Source organism: Equus caballus, chromosome 14 (assembly GCF_041296265.1).
Source record: "Equus caballus isolate H_3958 breed thoroughbred chromosome 14, TB-T2T, whole genome shotgun sequence".
In the NCBI taxonomy this organism is placed as follows: Eukaryota; Metazoa; Chordata; class Mammalia; order Perissodactyla; family Equidae; genus Equus; species Equus caballus.
Genome location: NC_091697.1, coordinates 43716311 through 43733962, shown reverse-complemented (window position 1 = coordinate 43733962; position 17652 = coordinate 43716311). Strand labels below are relative to the sequence as shown.

At 44.1% G+C, this 17652-nt stretch overlaps 1 protein-coding gene across 4 annotated transcripts in view; it reads right to left on the bottom strand.

Moving 5' to 3' along the window:
- Positions 1-17180, bottom strand: part of PDE6A (phosphodiesterase 6A) — a 59993-nt gene extending 42813 nt beyond the window's left edge. For 3 of the 4 annotated variants that reach the window (XM_001503759.7, XM_070233023.1, XM_070233024.1), the window contains exons 1-4: positions 13268-13881; positions 6113-6265; positions 5412-5501; positions 4622-4762 (exon numbers count right to left, since the gene is read on the bottom strand). In XM_001503759.7, the coding sequence (XP_001503809.1) occupies positions 4622-4762; positions 5412-5501; positions 6113-6265; positions 13268-13741 (858 nt within the window). In that variant the 5' untranslated portion in view covers positions 13742-13881. Of the gene's footprint in view, positions 1-4621; positions 4763-5411; positions 5502-6112; positions 6266-13267; positions 13882-16967 lie in introns of those variants that run through there. The other variant, XM_070233025.1, reaches the window with a different exon arrangement.
- Positions 17181-17652: the final 472 nt, after the last annotated feature.

The window sequence follows — 17652 nt, the reverse complement described above, 5'->3', positions numbered from 1 at the left end:
AACTGAACCCGGGCTATTGAAGCAGAGTGTGCCATACTTAACCAACAGGCCATGGGGCCAGCCCCTAGAAATTCTTTTGATTAAAAGAGAATCATTCATTTGTATGAATTCATTCATTTGCTACTTCCTGAAGGAGAATCAAAGGGCTTATTGTTGGACTTAGCAGTATGTGCAAAATATTTGGTTCAAGAGTATGTGAAAATCAAATGATGGCTGCACTAGAATCACAGGTTCCCTAAAATCAGTACATTGCCCAACTACACCAGAATCACTTAGGGAGCTATTTAAAGGCAAAAATCAGAATAATAGGCCTATGTGAATATGGAAATCTGGTATATGATAAAATGGCATATCATAATGTGGCATTTCAAAACAGTGGAGAAAGGGTAGACTTTCTTTAAAAGAGGAAATATGGGGAGGGGGGCAAAATTTACCCCTACCTCACACCATACACATACATAATTTCAAGATGAATGAAAAATTAAAATGCATTAATCAAAAAATGTAAAAATACCAAAAGAGAACACATCAGATTATTTCAGATTCTATTTATAATATTGAGGATGGGGAAGTCTTTCTTAAACAAAATCCAAAACTCAGAAGCCATAAAAGAAAATTTAAATCTTACATGTGTTGAAAGATGCCATAAACCAAGTTAAAATATAATCCATAGAAAAGGGAAATACGGCTGCAGCCTATGTGACAGATATATAATCTCTATCATATTTAAATCACTCCTATATTTTAACAAGAAATAGACAAACAATTCAGTATTAAAGATGGCGAATCATATGTCTGGGCCATACATGGAAGAAGACAAATTAAATCACAACCATATAAAATATATTCACTCTCACTGGTAATCAATGAAAAAACAATTAGAAGAAAAAACAATAACACTTTTTTCCCAATCAGATAGGAAAAATAAAAAGATTTATGAAATCCAGAACTGGCAAGTTTAGGAAAATGGAACTCTCAAGCAGTGTGAGTGAGAGTGTAAAAGGCCTTTAGAAAGAAAATTTGAGGAAAGCAAAATAAAAACTTTGTCTTAGTAATTCCACTTCCACAGCTCTGTGCTGTAGATATTCTCTGTCAAGCGTGCAGGGGTTTCATTCTAAGGTCGTTCATTGCAGCATTGTCTTTAATTACAAGAATATTTATAAATTATTTAAACGCTCAGCAATAGGGGAAAGGATAAATTAGTCATGGTATATCCATACTATTCAAAAGAATGAGGTAAATCTGTGTGGGCTAAAGAACAAAGAGGATTTCTACTTCTGCTAGTGGTGGCTGGTTTGTTTTGGACCAATCCTCTGTCTGAGAATAATTATAAAATCTGGACTGTGTGTATGTGTGGGTGTATATGTGTATAAACATTTATGTGAAGGCATCACAGAGCTAGCAAGGGAACAAGGACTGCTGGGCCAGGATCCTACAGAGAAGGGAAGCCCACAGACGTGAGCCTGACATCTGATTCAGCTTTTCCTCTTGACGCCCTTGCTGAAACCAAAGATGCTGTGGGGCAGCTAGGAAGCTGAGCAAAGCTTTCAGCAGACTTCCTGGGCTAGGAGGACAAAATTGGAACTCAGAGCCTGCCACGGAGGAGGGACGCTTGAAAACACCCCAGGCTTTCCGCTGAGTCTTCCCAAAGGTTTATCCCTTAGGAGTAAAAGTGAACCAGAAATAGACCAGCCCTCACAAAGACTGAAGACCAGCTTCAAATCAGCTCAAGCCCCGATTAGAATCAGGTGCACTGCCTTTCCCTCAACTCCTTGCCAGAAATAAAATAAATCCCCGTTGGAGGAATACAACATCTCCCAGAGTTTCAAGTTATATCTCTGTAATTTTTATACACGCTTTTAGTGTTCAAACAAAAATAACCGGGCATGTAAAAGATAAGAATTAACTGAAAAATTGAGAGGGAAAACAGATCATAGAAACAGGGCCATACAAGATATCTACAGATATTACAGCTCTCAGACCTAGACTCTAAGATAACTGTTTTTGTCCAAGAAATCAAATACAGCATAGAGAATTTTAGAAGAGAACTGGAAAGTACAAAAAAGAATGAAATGGAAATTCTAAAATTGACAAATATCTGAAATTAAGAACTCCATAGATAGTGTTAATAGCCAATTAGACACAACTGAAGGGTCAGTGATTAATAGAACATAGATCTATAGAAATACTCAATCTGGAAAACAAAAATACAAAAGGATGGAAAATGCAGAAAGGAGTGTAAAAGAGATAAAACATTGTGAAAAGTCTAACATATAATAATAAACTTAGAGGTCTTTTCACTACTAGATATCAAGATATTTTATAAAGGTACTGTAATTACAGAAGAATAGATAAATACAAGACAAAATAGAGAGTCCAGAAACAGACCCAGTATCCATGGACACTCGATTGATAGAGGTATGATAGGGAAGGATGGTCTTTTCAATAGAACAGGGGGGAAAGAAGGGTCTTTTCAATAAATGGTGCTGGATCAGTTGGATATCCATATGGAAAAATATTAAAAGTGACCCTAGCTCACACTATACACTTAAAACATCCCAGGTAGATTGCAGAGCTATATGCGAAAGTGAAAACAACAACGCTTTTAAAAGTTAACATAGGTGAATATCTTTATCACCTTGGGGACAGGAAAGATTTCTTAAATAGGGCACAAAAATCAATAGCCACAAAGGAAAACACTGATCAGTTGGACTACAGTATAATTCAGAACTTACATTCATCAAAACATACCATTAAGGGAATGAAAACACAGAGTGAGAGAAGATATTTGCAATGTGCGTATTCAACAGAGAACCCATATCCGGTATTTGTAAAAAACTTCTACAAATCAGTAAGATAAAAAAGACAATAGAGTTTTTTTTTAAATGGAGAAAAGACTTGACCAGGTACTTCATAAAAGAAGATATCCAAATGGCCAATAAACGTATGAAAAAGTGTCCAACCTCATCAGTCATTAGGGGAATACATATTAATACCCAAAAAGACAACATTACACACCCACCAGAACGGTTAAGATTAATAAGACTGTCAATACCAAGCATTGCAAGGAAAACCTCATACATTGCTGGTGGGAGTGTAAAATGATAGAATCACTTTGAAAATTAGATGGACGATATCTATTAAAACTATTGCCTGGAAATTCTCCTCCTAGGTAAATACCTAACAGAAATGGGTACAACTGTGTACCCAAAGATACATATTAGAGTGTTCATAATAGTGATATTTACAATAGCCTAAACCTGGAAACTCAAATGTCTATCAACTGTAGAATGATTAAATAGTTAGTGGATTATTCATATAATGGAACATCCTGCAAGAATGAAAATGAACGAACTAATGCTATATGGAGCAATAAAGATGGCTTTTACAACCAAAATGGTGAGCAAAAGAAGCCAGACATAAAAGAGTATGTATTCATATGATTCCATTTATTTGAGCTTCAAAACTAGGCAAAACTAACATGGTGTTAAAGGTCCTATAGTGGTTACCTTCAGGAAGGAGGAGTGGGAGTTACTGGAAAGGGCTAAGAAAGGGCTTTCTGAGGGCCTGTTAATGTTCTATTTATTAATCTTGGTGCTGGTTACATGGGGCTGTTCACCCTGTGATCATTCATTGAACTATTCACTTGTAATTAATGCTCTTTTCTGTGTACGTTGTGTTCTGATATAAAGAATCCACGTGTACTGACATGGAAAGATGCTCACAGAACATTAAGCAAAAAAGGCAGGCCATCAGGAAACATAGCCCAGCAATTTTTACACAGTTTCTCTGAAGATTCTGACTCACTGTCACGTTTGGGAGCCTCTCCCCTAGATCTAAGGTCTTTTCCAACCCCATATTCTGCAGTTCATTTATTTACTGAGCCGAATATTTGGAGGGTCTCCATTAGTCTGTGCACCACACTCAGCAGAACAAGGCATGCACAATGAAACTGACGGGAATCCTGTGCCTTTGAGAAAGGAAATCACTAATCTAGATAACTATGGAACTCTGTCCCAAGGCAGAAAATGATCACCCCAGGAAGCAGAGACAGATAGAGAAAGAATAATGGGAGAGTTGGTTTGGGAACATCTAGCTGAAAAATATTGCTGGGGGCCCTATTGGGCTCAGCCTCCTTAGCCAATGCACCTGGGGCAGACCCGGCCCCTGAGCATCTGAGGGACTAGTTCTCAGCATCCGCCTCCACTTCAATCGCCCAGGTGAGCCCTGGGCTTGACAGACCATGGGAAAAGTTTACTCCCACCTTTGAGTGCCTTTTCTGAGAATTCCTAAAGTTGGCAACTTTCTTCTTTCTGGATTTTCACATAGAAACTTCTTTATCACTCACCTTCACTACCTCTTCAAGCCTTTTTCTCCTGTATGCTTTCTCTTCCAACTGACTAGGGAAGATACAGGTTGTTTCACTCACCTGTGCCCTAGATTGACTTTTCCCCTTTGAAGCTTGGTACTCCTCTCTTCAGTGTAAGGACCTGTAAACACTTTCCACAATCATCCACAGCCTCCCAGCCTCTCCCTCGTCCCCATGCAACCGAATGGATGACACGCATCTGGGCTCCCTCGGTGAATATTTTGGAAATGTCCACTCCTAAGGCTGTCTCACCTTCTGCTTGGTCATGTCTAAGAGCCCCACAGAGTATCTGTCACAGTTGAGGAAAGCTCGGACTGTGTACAGGGCTTTGTGGAATTGTCGCTCGATGTCTGTAAGCTCTTCAAAGACTTTGCTCCCAGACCACAGCAGTATCTGAAAAAAGACAAAAACACAGTCAAACTTTTTGAGGCACAAAGCAGCAGCTCACTTAGCTGGAAAAGAACAGCAACTCTGTAAAGTTCTCTAGAGTTTAGCTCATTTAACCCTTACAATAACCCAGAGATAGAGACAGGACAATTATCCCTATTTTATAGATGGAGAAATTGAGGCTCAGAGAGGTGAAGTAACTGGCCAGCTTCTATTGGGTCTGACTCTTTCCATTTCTTTTATCTCATAAGTTGTTAATAAGAATAATAATAAACATTGATTGTGCGCAAGTGCTCTACATCCATTATTTCATTTACGATTGACAATAATCTTTTGAGGGTGGAATCTTAATTATCCCCATTTTTCAAGTGGGGAGGCTGGAGCTTGGAGAGGTTAAGTGATTTGTCCCGGGTCTTAGAGCTAGTAAATGGCTTAGCGGGGATTCAAATCCAAGCTGTCTGACATGAAAACTTGTGCATATAATCACTCTGGCATGCAGCTTTACAAACATCCACTACCTCATTAACACCAGGGATGGTGGGCAGAGACGGTATGATGGTTCCCAGGCTCTTTACCATTCACCTTCCCAGCCTGACCACATCAATGTTTCAGTAAAAGGATGTGTCCAGCCCATTCCCTTGAGCCAAGCCCCTACCTGGCCACGCCGAGTCTCACAGTTGTGCAGGTAACTCAGGTGGAACACCTTCATGATTAGATTTGCAAAATTGAGATACTTGAGAAGAATCTGAAAATCAAACAGCATGAGGGGAAAGAGATGAAAAGGAGGAACCCTTCCTCTGGCCACTTCTACCAGCATCAAATATCTGAATATTTTACATGCTTTGTCAGAGGTAATTTGAGCAGGTAGATCATGGAACGCTGACTCATAAATGTTGAATGCATTTAAGAGTGTAAAACTCACAGAATGGAGAATGTCAGTGTTGATAGGGGTGTCAATGAAAAATTGCTGTTATTTACTGAGTTTGCAGTCCCTGTGATAAGTTATTTATGTATGTCATCTTATCTGATCATCACAAGTACCTCAAGAGATGGATACTATAAAATCATCCCCATTTTACAGATAGGAAAAGTAAGGTTCAGAGAAATTAAGTAACTTGTTCAAGTCAAACAGCTAGATATTAGCAGAGCCAGAACAACTATCCCTACATTCCTCTCTCCACATCCCAACGTCTTAACCGTTATCCTGTTCTGCTTTCCTCAGAGAGCATCAGACTAACCCCCATGTCTTACAGGTGGGGAAACCCAGCCCAGGCCAAACAGCAAGGTTCAGGGGACTTCAGGAGCTGGAAGAATGTGCCAGCACGGCCACACTAGCCTTTTCTAAATTATTCTTACCTCTTCATCTTTCTGGGTGAAGTGGGGCCCATCCACTTTATTCACAGCCATGATTATGGCAACCACATCCTTCCCATTCATTATGGGGGAAGCCAAGATGTTCTTAGTCTGGTAGTCTGTGAGGGTGTCCACGAAGTCACAGAAATGCTCATCCTGAAGGAAGCAGAGACAAGGATGGGTGGGCAGATGAAGAGCAAAGACAATAGAACAACCCACAGCCCAGGGGTCCATGGTAGGGGGTGGGATGAGGGGTTCACTATTCTCTTGTTGACGAGACACTGAAGACACTTCCGTCTACTCCTCTTCAGTGAGGGCAAGGCAATCGGAGATGATTTCTGCCCTGGAAGCCTCCACAATCCAGTAGAAGAAAGTCTGAGATACAACCTGCTAAGGGTTGGGGAAGAGAGGTGAGCAAAACACAGTGGGGGCCCAAGGTGGAGGGGGATTGACTCTCCGTGGGTAGGGAGGTTCAGAGAGAGCTCTCTTGAGATGTTGACAATTGTGTCCAAAATAGAAGCTTGAGTGAGGAAAAGACCTTAGTGAGTATAATAATCACAGTTGCCAGCAGGTATTGTGTGTCACTTTACCTGCATCAACTCACTTTAATCCTCTTAATAACCTATAAGATGGGGACCGTCAGTAGCCCATCTTACAGGAGGGAAAACTGAAATTCAAGAAGGTTAACCCTACTTGTTACCTGTGTGGGTGTGTGACTCCCGAACCTGCCCTCAGCTCTGCTGCCTTTCAGGGAAGTCTGGATAAGGCTAGCCCTGGGTCCAGGTCATCGAATAAAAGAATTTGCTACTTGCAGCTTTTTTAGCAATCCAGTTCTAGCACCACGCAGTCAGTCCAATGGCTATCCACATTCCACAGATCTTAATGGAAGCCCCACTATGCGTCGGGCCTTACACTAAGCGCTGGGGATACAAGGAGACTAAGATTCAGGTCAGCTCACAGATATTAATAGTAATACAGGATGTAGGGCACGGCTCAAAGCTGTGGGAGTACAGAGGAACACACCTCCCCACACCCCACCCCTAAAGCAGCCTGGGAGGCCAGGATAGGGAGATGTGGTCCATGTGGTCAGAAAGAGGAGACAGAGTCTGAATTGTTGCCTTAAATCCAAAAGAATCCACCTTTCTGTTTCCTGGTAGCAGTGTGAGTTTTCCCCATCATCAGTGTTGCTTGGGGCACAAACCAGCCTGGACACGCACAGTTCACGCTGACTGGAGAGTGGGGATGTATTTCATAGGGCCAATTCACGGAGCTTTTCTTGAAGTGAGTGTGCAGAATCTTTCCTACAATTCAGAAATTCAGAGTGTGATGCTCTCCATCTATGGATTTCTTCCAGTTGAGGTGGGATCAAATAAACAGGCAACAGCACTGTTGTCAACAGAGCTGTCTCCAGCCAGGCGAAGGGTGAAGGCATTAAGGGAAGCCTGCAGTGCTCTGCTTGAATTAGCATTGGAGGATTAAGAGAAAGCTCTAAAGAGGTATTAGCCGTGAAGGGTTTTCCATGCCATTCTCTAAGGACACTGATGAATCCCCAGATTCAGGCCTGGGTGGGGCATGCTTGGATTCATTTCATGACGTCACTTCAGTCTTGCAATATTCACTTCTATGAAGGAGAAAAACGCTTGGGCCTCACTTGCATCTCAGGCTGATGATACTAAATCCAGCAGAACCCTCTTTCCTGCTGAGTTCTCAGCCCTGGAACCCTCTCACAGATAATACAACTGTCAACTGACTGGCGTTCATGCAATCATTGTCCGTCTTATATTTTCAGCATATAAAGTGTTCTAAACAACTGTGTCATAGAACCTCGGACGAGCTCAGACTGTTTATTTTAAAGCCCAGGAATCAGATGCCCAGCTGGGGAAAGCCTGAAGTCACTCATCCACTCAGTTAGCATTAACAGAGTCCCTTCTATATGTGTGCTGGGCACTGTCTAGACCCTCAGGTTATGGCAGTGAACAAGAGCAGCGACCTTCTTTCTCTGGTGAAGCTTCCATTCAGACAAAAAACAGGTAAACAACTAAGCATTCTCCCTCAGGGTCACGGGAACTGCTGTGAAGGAGATAAACTGATGACGCTATAGGAAGTGATGGAAGGGAGGGCCGGCCAAGACACTTTAGTTGGTCGTAGTGGTTAGGGAGGCTTCTCTGAAGAGGTAAGGCTGAGAGCTGAGGGGTCCCAGGAGCCAGGCAAGTGGAGCGCATTCCACGCAGGGAGCACAGAGCAGGAAAAGGCCAGGAGCAGGCAATGAGTTGGCCGGTCTCAGAAGGAGAGAAGACGGGTGTAGCTGAAGTACAGGGACGGAGAAGGAGAGTGGAGGCTGGCAAGTCAGAAGTGGGCAGGGCCTATCTGGCAGGGCCCTGGAGGCCACTGTCAAGAGCTTAGACTTTATTCCCGTGCCATGCAACACCGCTTCTCATTCCAGATTCCCCACTTCTTCTTTCCACACATTTGCAGTGCCAAGCTCCGTGTCCCATGACGAGATCTACTATTTACTGAATAACAATGATGTACTAGGCCCAGAGCCAGACAACTTAAATATATTATCTCATTAACTCTCATATCCGCCCTGTTGGCACAAAACTCACCTTCCCTGTTTTATAGACGATTCCCTTTCTGGCTAGTAGTACGGCCACTCCATTCATTCATTGATTGACTGATTCATTGATACACTGATTGATTGATTGATTCATTCATTCATATTTACTGAGCACTAGCTCTGAGAGTCACTGGATATGCCAAGACCAGTAGAAAAAATGAGGTTGCCCTCGTCGGGTTCTCACAGTATAGTGGGGGACATGTAAAACATGAACCCACAATTCAAGCCATAATATGAAGGTGTGGGGTACCCTGGGGCCTCAGGGAGGAAGGGACTTACTCACTGAGTGGCTTCAGGGGCCACTCAGTACATTATCAGTAGTCGAAAACTCTGAGCCTCAGTTTCCCCTTTGGCAAAATCAGAGTGCCAGACCACGTCCTCCCTGAGCTTTCTTTCTGTCTAGCATGCAGGGCTCCAGGTCTCATAGGACGGGAAGGAGCAGGACAACAGAAGTGAGAGTCTCTGGAAATGACAGTCCTCTCAGTTTCTGGCTTCAGAAATGGGATTTGTGGTGTCTAGGAAAAACTCACTGTTTTCTTTTACTCTCACACTCCTGCCACACTCCTGACACCACTTCAGCTGTGTGTGGGTTTTTTCCAACATCAAATCTTCAACACCAGCAGGGGGTCCTACAATTCAATTCAGTTCTGACACTATCTATCTGGATTTAGCATCAGATCCCACCAGTTAAGTGCTCGGTCCCATAAGACTGCCTCCACTTCAGACACCATTAGCAAGTCCCAGGCTGTCACCTGCGCTTCTGACTGATCAACTATAAACTGGAGTTCTCATGACTCCCTGCTTGGGTGGTCAATAATATGCTAGAACAGATCACAGAGCTCAGGGAAACACTTACATTTACTGGTTTATTATATAGTAAAGGATACAGACAAACAGCCAAAAGAAGAGATACATAGGGCAAGGTCTGGGAGAGTCCGCATGGAGCTGGGGTGTTCCATCATCCTGGCATATGGAAGTGTTTTCCAACCTGGAAACTCTCTGAACCCCACACTTTTGGGAGTTTTAAGGAGGCTTCATTACATAGGCATAATTAATTATTAACTGCATTTCCAGCTCCTCTCGCCTTTCCAGAGAATGGGGGTGGGGCCCAAAGTTCCAAGTGTCTAATCATGGCTTGGTCTCTCTGGTGACTAGTGCCAACCCAGGAGGTGGCACCTCATTAGAAGAAAAGACCACTATCCCCCAAGAAATTCCAAGGGCTTTAGGGGCTCTGTGTCGGATGCTCCTATCATTCAGGGAATTACAGAGGTCTTGGGAGCTCTGTGTCAGGATCCAGGATGGAGATCAAATATATATTTCTCACTGTAAAGCACAATATCAAAGGTGATTAGGGAAGGGCCATCATTTATTCATTCTCTCAACACACTGTAAGGAGTACCCACTCTTTCCCAGGAACTGGACTAGGTGTTGGGGACCAGTGGTGACTAAGACAGACAGGCCTTGTGGACTTTCCAAAGAGGAGAAAGAGTAAAGAATTAACACACAAACAAATATTGAATGGCAAGTAGGATTGCCAGATTTGGCCAATAAACACAGGATGCCTAGTTAAATTTGAATTTCAGGTAAGTAAATACTTTTTGAGTAGAAGTATGTCCTAAATATTGCATGGGACATATTTCTACAAAAATGTTATTCTTTGCTTATCTAAAATTCAAATTTAACTGGGCATCCTATAATTTACCTGGCAGTCCTCATGGCAAGACTGGTGGAGACAATCCCAAGGATGAGTAGGAATTGTTAGGACATGGGGAGTTAGTTACTTCACAACCCTGGGGAACTTCTCCGTTCCTGGTTTCCCTTTTCAAAAATGCAGTGACTGTAATAGTTTCCCAGTTTTTTTGAGGGCACTGAATGCTAAGAGTATCACTTGCTGGTGGTTCAGGGACAACCCAGAGCCCAGTTTACACCATCTTCCTCCTCCTTCTCCATCCAACCCCCAGTCACTGTCCAGAGCCCCCAGGACAATAAGATTTCTCAAGGAGGAACAACAGGAGAAACAAACACAGGCAAATGACAAGTGCAACAGGAATTCCTGGCCTGGACTGACTTCGCCCCAGGCCCGAGTCGCCAGTTAGTGAGACTGCCCCAGCCCCGAAGCTTCCAGGGAAGCACAGGCATCACTTCTAGAGTGAACTTCGGGGTTGAAGAGGAAACAACAGGCTGTCCCTTATCACAGGGGCTCAGCAAACTCTTAGACCTCCATCTTTTACAATCAGAGGAACATCCTAAATCCCCTTAACACCAGGGCCCATAAAAGCTCTCGGCACTTCTGTTCTGTTTTTCTCAGCAGTACAATCTATACTGAAAGTTCCGGAACGGCAAGACTGGATTCTTCTCCACATTGCACACAGACCTGGTACAGCATCCCTCCCTTAGCATAGATCCTTAACAACAACAACAAAATAGTAATAATAATAACAAGGAGCAGGAGCCACCAATATGAGCCACTACAATGTGCCAAGAGCCTTGCTAGATGAGAAATCATTCTCCCGTTTAATCCTCCAACAACGCTTCGAGGTCAATATTCTCATCCCATTTTATAAATCAGGAAGTGAGCCCAAACAGGCTAAACAATTTGCCAAAATCATATTCTTAGAAAGTGCTGAGTCATGATGCACACCCAGATCTGACCTCAAAGCTGAACGTCTTCCTTCCCTGCTGTACGATTTGAAATGACCTGTGATAAACGGCACCCAGATCAATGCCCTTATTTTACACATGAGGAGGAGGTATAGACTAGCAGGGCTGTGAAGAGGGTGGGCACAAGGCCAGAGGGCCTGCGTTCGAATCCCCACTCTGCCGCCTTCTATTGGTTTGACTCTGAGCAAGTTACTTAACCTTTCTGGGTTTTAGTTTCATTCTCTGTAAAACGGAGATCATCAGAGTGATGTCATAAGACTGAAACAATCCATGTTGGCTACGATTAAAGTCTAGAGAGAGTTGAAGGGAGAGCAGACTACAATCCAGTTGGAAGAGTCCTCAGGAAAGACCCCTGGATGGAGAACCGTTACTCCCATCCTTGGATGTCCAAGGGGAGATGAGGGAGAGATGAACCCCATGGGAGATCCGGCCCGGTGTGTTTCATTTCCCACAGAGGCCCAAGTCTGAGCTTCTTATCTTGCCAAAGAACCCAAGTCAAAAAGATGACCTGTTTGAATTCCTGCGTTTGAGGGTGTGAAGTCCTGGCTCTGCCCTAACCCCCTTGGTAACTTTGGCCAAGCCCTTTCTCAAGGTCTCCTGGCTCCAGCCTCCTCATCCATTAAACAAGGCAGTTGGATGAGATGATCTCTGAAGTCCCCTCCCTCTCCTCCTTTTAACCTTATTACCCTCAGTCTGAAATAAGGCCAGAGGTAAGGTGAGCACAAAGTCACAAGATGTCCAGGCTGGATCTTGGAAATGACTGAACGCAGGTTGCTGGTTTGGCCAGTGCAGCAATACAGAGACCACCACGGGCCCTGCCATCATGGGGCAAATGCTCTTCTGGGTGGGACAGGTGTTAAAGGAATTATTGCATAATTACTTGATTGTGAGTCTTTTATGCCAAATGTTAACTGAGCGTTTGCTTTGTACCAGACATCTGCTGGGTCCTGAGTCCTTGAATATAGTGGAGAATAAAGGCAGGCGTGGTCCCTGGAATCCAGGTTTATTGTGATAAACGGTTTTAGGAAGGAGAGTGTAACAGAGAGACCTGGGAAGCCCTTTCTGAGGAAGTGACCTTTAAGCTGAGATCTGAAGGGTGAGTAGGATTGGCCTAGAAAGAGGGCTATGGGGAGAATTGCATTATAGCTTTTCAAAGCTGTGTCCGGAGAGAGGAAGCGATTTGCTTCAGATGATCAAACAGGTCTTTGTCAGAGCTGCCAGTAGACTCGCCCAGAACCCGACACTCGGAAGACAGAGCCAAGTGCTTAACCAGTAGTCAGTGTTACCATTTCCAGGAACCTGACAGACTGATGTCTCCTAATGTCAGGCATGAAGAAAAACACATTGCCTCTGTGATATTCCTTCCAGAAACGCCTAACTGAATCTAATTGTGAAGACATGTCAGACAAGCCCAAACAGAGAGATATTTCTGCAAAACCTTCAGCCTGTACCCTTCAAAACAGTCAGCATCATGGAAAACAAAGACAGACTGAGGAACCGTTTCAGATTTGAGGAGACTGAAGGGAGAGTGCTATATGGGCGTGATTGAGACAATTGGCAAAAACTGAATATGGACTGTTTGTTAGATAGGAGTGTTGTATCAAGGTGGTAACCTTGCAATCACCAAGGTGGCAAGGTGTCAACAACTAGTGAATTTGGATGAAAGATACACAGTTCTTTGTACTCTTTTTAAACTCTTCTGTTAAGTTTGAGTTTTATTCAAAATAAAAAGTTATAAATAAATAAGTAGATAAATAAAGAGAAGCGCCAAGTCATCACCAACCCAATCTTGGCAGCCAGGAGCTCCCCACCCTACTTGTGCCACCAGAACCCCATGGAATAATGCCTCCCTGCCCTCCCTCTCATGGGGAAGAGGGTACCTCTTCTGTGTTGGCAACGTTGACGATCTTTTTAGACTGTGCGACGTGGCCCACCACACCCATGTCCAGGGGGAACACAATCTCCGAGTCGGGCATCACCAGGCAGTCTTCAAGGACAGCATCCTTGTGCACATTGAAAAGCCGGGTGGCCAGCTCAGCGATGCCATTTCGGGCCCTATACATGAACAGGCTCATGCGATCTGCCTGTAAGAGGAAGCACAGCTTCTTCATGACATTGAAGATGCATTTCTCAGCCTGCAGATTCTCCTGAAAGTCCCGCAGGAGGTCAAAGATGATTTCACTCTCCTCCACACTGCTCACGGCATGGTAGGTGCTGAAGTCCACGGCTGCCTCCTTGGCGCCCAGGAGGTCTGAGATGACCTTGGCCCGGTAGCGGAGGTTGTAGTACTGTTTGGCAAAACCGACATTTGAGTCCAGGAACTTCTCCACCTCCTCTGCCTTCACCTCACCCATGGCTGGGGATTCCGCTGGCTACCTCTGTGGAGGGGCTGAGGCTGGCCTGCCGAGGGCAGTTTTGCCGTCTGTGACAAAACTGAGTCAGGACGTGCTCTGGGCTTCTCTGGGTCTTGTCTGTAAATCTCACTGGTATGGCCGCCTAGGAGGGGGAGGGTGCTGGGGAGATTAAATCATTAATATTTCTGCAGAACAAGGATTATGAGGATCAGAGTGTTCCAGATGCTTCCTGGCCCCGGCTGGGAGAAGGTGAGAGTTCTCTTTTCACCTTGGTCCACTAAGTGCTGAGAAGAGATTTCTGCACAGAGCAGGAAGTGGGCTCAACTGAAACAAATGGACTGAAACAGAGGCTGCAGAGTCGCAGCACAAGGACAACCTGCTACTGTGGATGTATTTTCTCTGCCCTGTGTGGCATTGTCCTTCAACATTTGACAGAGAAGCCTACATGTACTGTCACCAGATCTGTCTTGCTTCTCTTGGAGAATCAGAAGATCTCACAACTCTGTGTGCACCTTCTTCTGTGGCAGGAATGGCCTGAGCTGAGAGGGACTGCCCACCCATCTCCCATCCCCCTGGACCTTACCCCACCCTTCCCTCCTCCCTTCCCCAGGGCCTCCCCAATATGGGGCTTCCCTTTGCTTTCTCACCCCTCGGCCTGCCTCCCTCGTGTACGTCATGGGTTTGGCACCTATGGGCCCTGATTTCATAATCTCTGCATCAAAGTCTTTCCCAGCTTTCAATTTCAACGATTCTCTAATTTTCGAATTTGAAGGGCCCTCATAAAAACAGCACCTTTCTTAGTTGTCCTTTTATTACAAAATACATGTTCACTCAAGAAAATACAGAAAGAAGACAAAGTTACCCATCATCCTACTACACAGAGGTGACCTCTACTTAACAGTCTAGTTTCTGTCTTTTCCAAAGAGGTGTCACTTTAAAATCTATTTCTCTTCAACCCCCCTGACCTTTCTCTTGGCACTTTAATGTGCTTTTTCTGGCTACAGTCTGTCCTTTCTTGGGCTGTCAGTCAGAAATGCACAAAATAGTCTAGATGCTATCAACTCCCATGAATCTTGAAATACCAGAATCCTCACTGAAGTGCCCCTCCAGCACACTAGGCAACGAGAAGAACACCTCCTTTCTGAATGAAACGTGCTTCACTTTCCGCCACTATATCTGCCAGAGCCTGGCATCTCGACACGGTAAACACTAAAAAATACAGGATTATAGACTGTCCTTGGCACTTTGAACTTTGTAAATGAACTTTAATGGAAAATAGATCGCTTCCTTTATTGTAGGGCATAATAAATTCTTCCGTGCTGCGCCCATTCAGCTCTGTGCACACAGGTGACCTCCTCGTCTCACAGGCTTGCAGCAACCCAAACTTCTCCAAACTCTCCCACCATGACTCACGTGAGCCCTCTCCCACCCCTCTCAAACTCAAGGTCTCAGCTCATGCCAGTCATCCCTAGCTGTCTTATTCCAAGTAGCCCCCAACCATCCCCTCCCTGCTTCCTGCCGGTCATGTCACCCCATTTATTCCTTCATTGCACATTTATTACTATTAGAAATTATCATGTTTGTTTTTTGTTTCCTTGCCTGTTATTTGTCTTCTCCTCTGTACTGTGAGTTCCGTGAGAGCAGGGACCTGTCGAGCCTGATTCCTAGGTCTTGCAACGCTGCGTGGCCCATCCTCCCCACTCAGTACATTTTCTTGTTAGTTAAAGGTCTGCGATGGTTAATTTTATGTGCCAACTTGACTGGGCTAAGGGATGCCCAGATAGCTGGTGAAATATTATTTCTGGGTGTGTCTGTGAGAGTGTTCTCAGAAGAGACCAGCATTTGAATCAGCAGACTGAGTAAAGATCACCTTCTCCGATGTGGGTGGGCATCAGCCAATCCAGTGAGGGCCTGAATAGAACGGAAAGGTGGAAGGAGAGAGGCTTTGCCTTCTGCCTGAGCTGGGACATCCATCTTCTCCTGCCCTGGGACATTGGCAGTCCTGGTTCTCAGACTCAGGCCAGCACTTACACTGTTGGCCCTCCAGGTTCTCAGGCCTTCAGACTCAGACTGAATTATACCAGCGGCTTTCCTGGTTCTCCAGCTCACAGGCGGGAGTCTGTGGGGCTCCTCGGCCTCCATAACCACGTGAGCCAGTTCTCTGGAGAACCCTGACTAATACAAAGTCCTATACACTGTTGATTAAAATTTAGAAAATACAGGAAGACACAAAGGAAAAATTAAAATCAAACATAATTCCAAATATTACCATTGCCAATAATTTTTGTATATTTAAATCTCTTCCTAGAGAAAATATAGATATATATTCTCAACCTTGGCTCTACTGACATTTTGGGCCCAGTAATTGTTGTGTGAGGCTGTCCTGCACATTGTAGGATGTTTAGCAGCATCCCTGGTCCCTACCCACCAGATGCCAGTAGCATCCTACCTCAAGTTGTGACAACCAAAAATGTCTCCAGAAGTTTTCAAATGTCCACTGGGGGCAGAATCACCCAGGTTGAGAACCACTGCGCTATAGTTAGACATGTAGGTTGTTTTTATTTTCTATTATTATAAATAATGCTGTAATGAACATCATTATATTTCTCAGTAAAAATACCCAGAAGTGAAACCCCGGCCCAAAGAGCTTGCCACTGTCTGAGGGTTTCGATAAATAATGCTAATTTTTCTCTCCAAGGCTGTACCAGAGCGGGTAAGAGTGCCTGTCCCACCCCTGCCCCACCGCTCAAAAATTGAGCAATTTTTCTTGAGGCTTGCATTAATAGCTCACCAGAACTTGGCCCCGATACTACTTAACTTTGTTTTTCTCAATTTCTCTACACATACTCTAAGCTCCACCCTAGTGTTTTTCATTCTTTCTGCCTTTTTCATCTTCCTTCTTGCTGTGCCCTCTGCCTGTTCCCTACCACCTGCTCCAAACGCCCTTTCCTCCGTGGACCCTTTGACACCCCAACTGGACTCTTTTCCTACTTGGAACCCCCAAACTATCAGTTTCCTTCCATTCCAAGGGGAGTTTCTACATTATTCATAGTGTGTATTATTTCTGCACATCTGAAGCTCCTTGAGGATAAGATAGGAGTAAAACTTTACCCATTTTTAAAAATCTCCCAAAGAGCCCAGTGCAGCTCCCTTCCCGTAGAATGCCCACCAGGCTTAGTTCTTGTTAGAACTATAAGCAACTGTTTGGCAAGAAATCTACTTTTACCTCATTTTTCAATACGCCAGAAAGAGGAAGCGAAGCCTGCTGAAAAACTTCAGTCCAATCGTTGGTTAGGTTCAGGTAAGCTGGTATTTGCAGCAGGTCACCTCCTGACACGCCTGATAAACGGGTCTGATTTCAGATGTCATGGAAGGAAATCTAGATTCTCTCACTGGGAGCAGGGGCTGGCCTGTAGAGTTAGGAAAGATTGTTTTGTGTAATCCAGTCTAGAAAAGCACATGAGCCTAGAAAGAAGAAAACAGGACTGTAGGCCCAACATCACCACTGACTCATTCTGTGACCTTAGAAATGTTCGTCCTCTCAAGACTTCGTTTTCCCTATCAACAAAACAAGAGAGTCAGATAACGTTTCTCTAACATTCCTGGATCCGTGACTCCAAATGGGCTGGAGTGAGGGAGGACTGACCAGGGAGGGATGACCTCTCCATTCCTGACCACAAGCCTTGCTTAAGGAGTCTCCTGGAAGAAGAGCTTGAATTATTTATTTAAAAATGATCTCTACTCCAAGATCCACATTTCACAGATGAGGAAACTAAAAAGCTTTAAAAAGTTAGGTGGTTGAAATCATCGGTGATTAAAAAAATGTTTTTGAGATACGATTCACATAACATAAAATTCACCATTTTAAAGTGTGCAATTCAGTGAGTTTTAGTATATTCGTTATGTTGTAG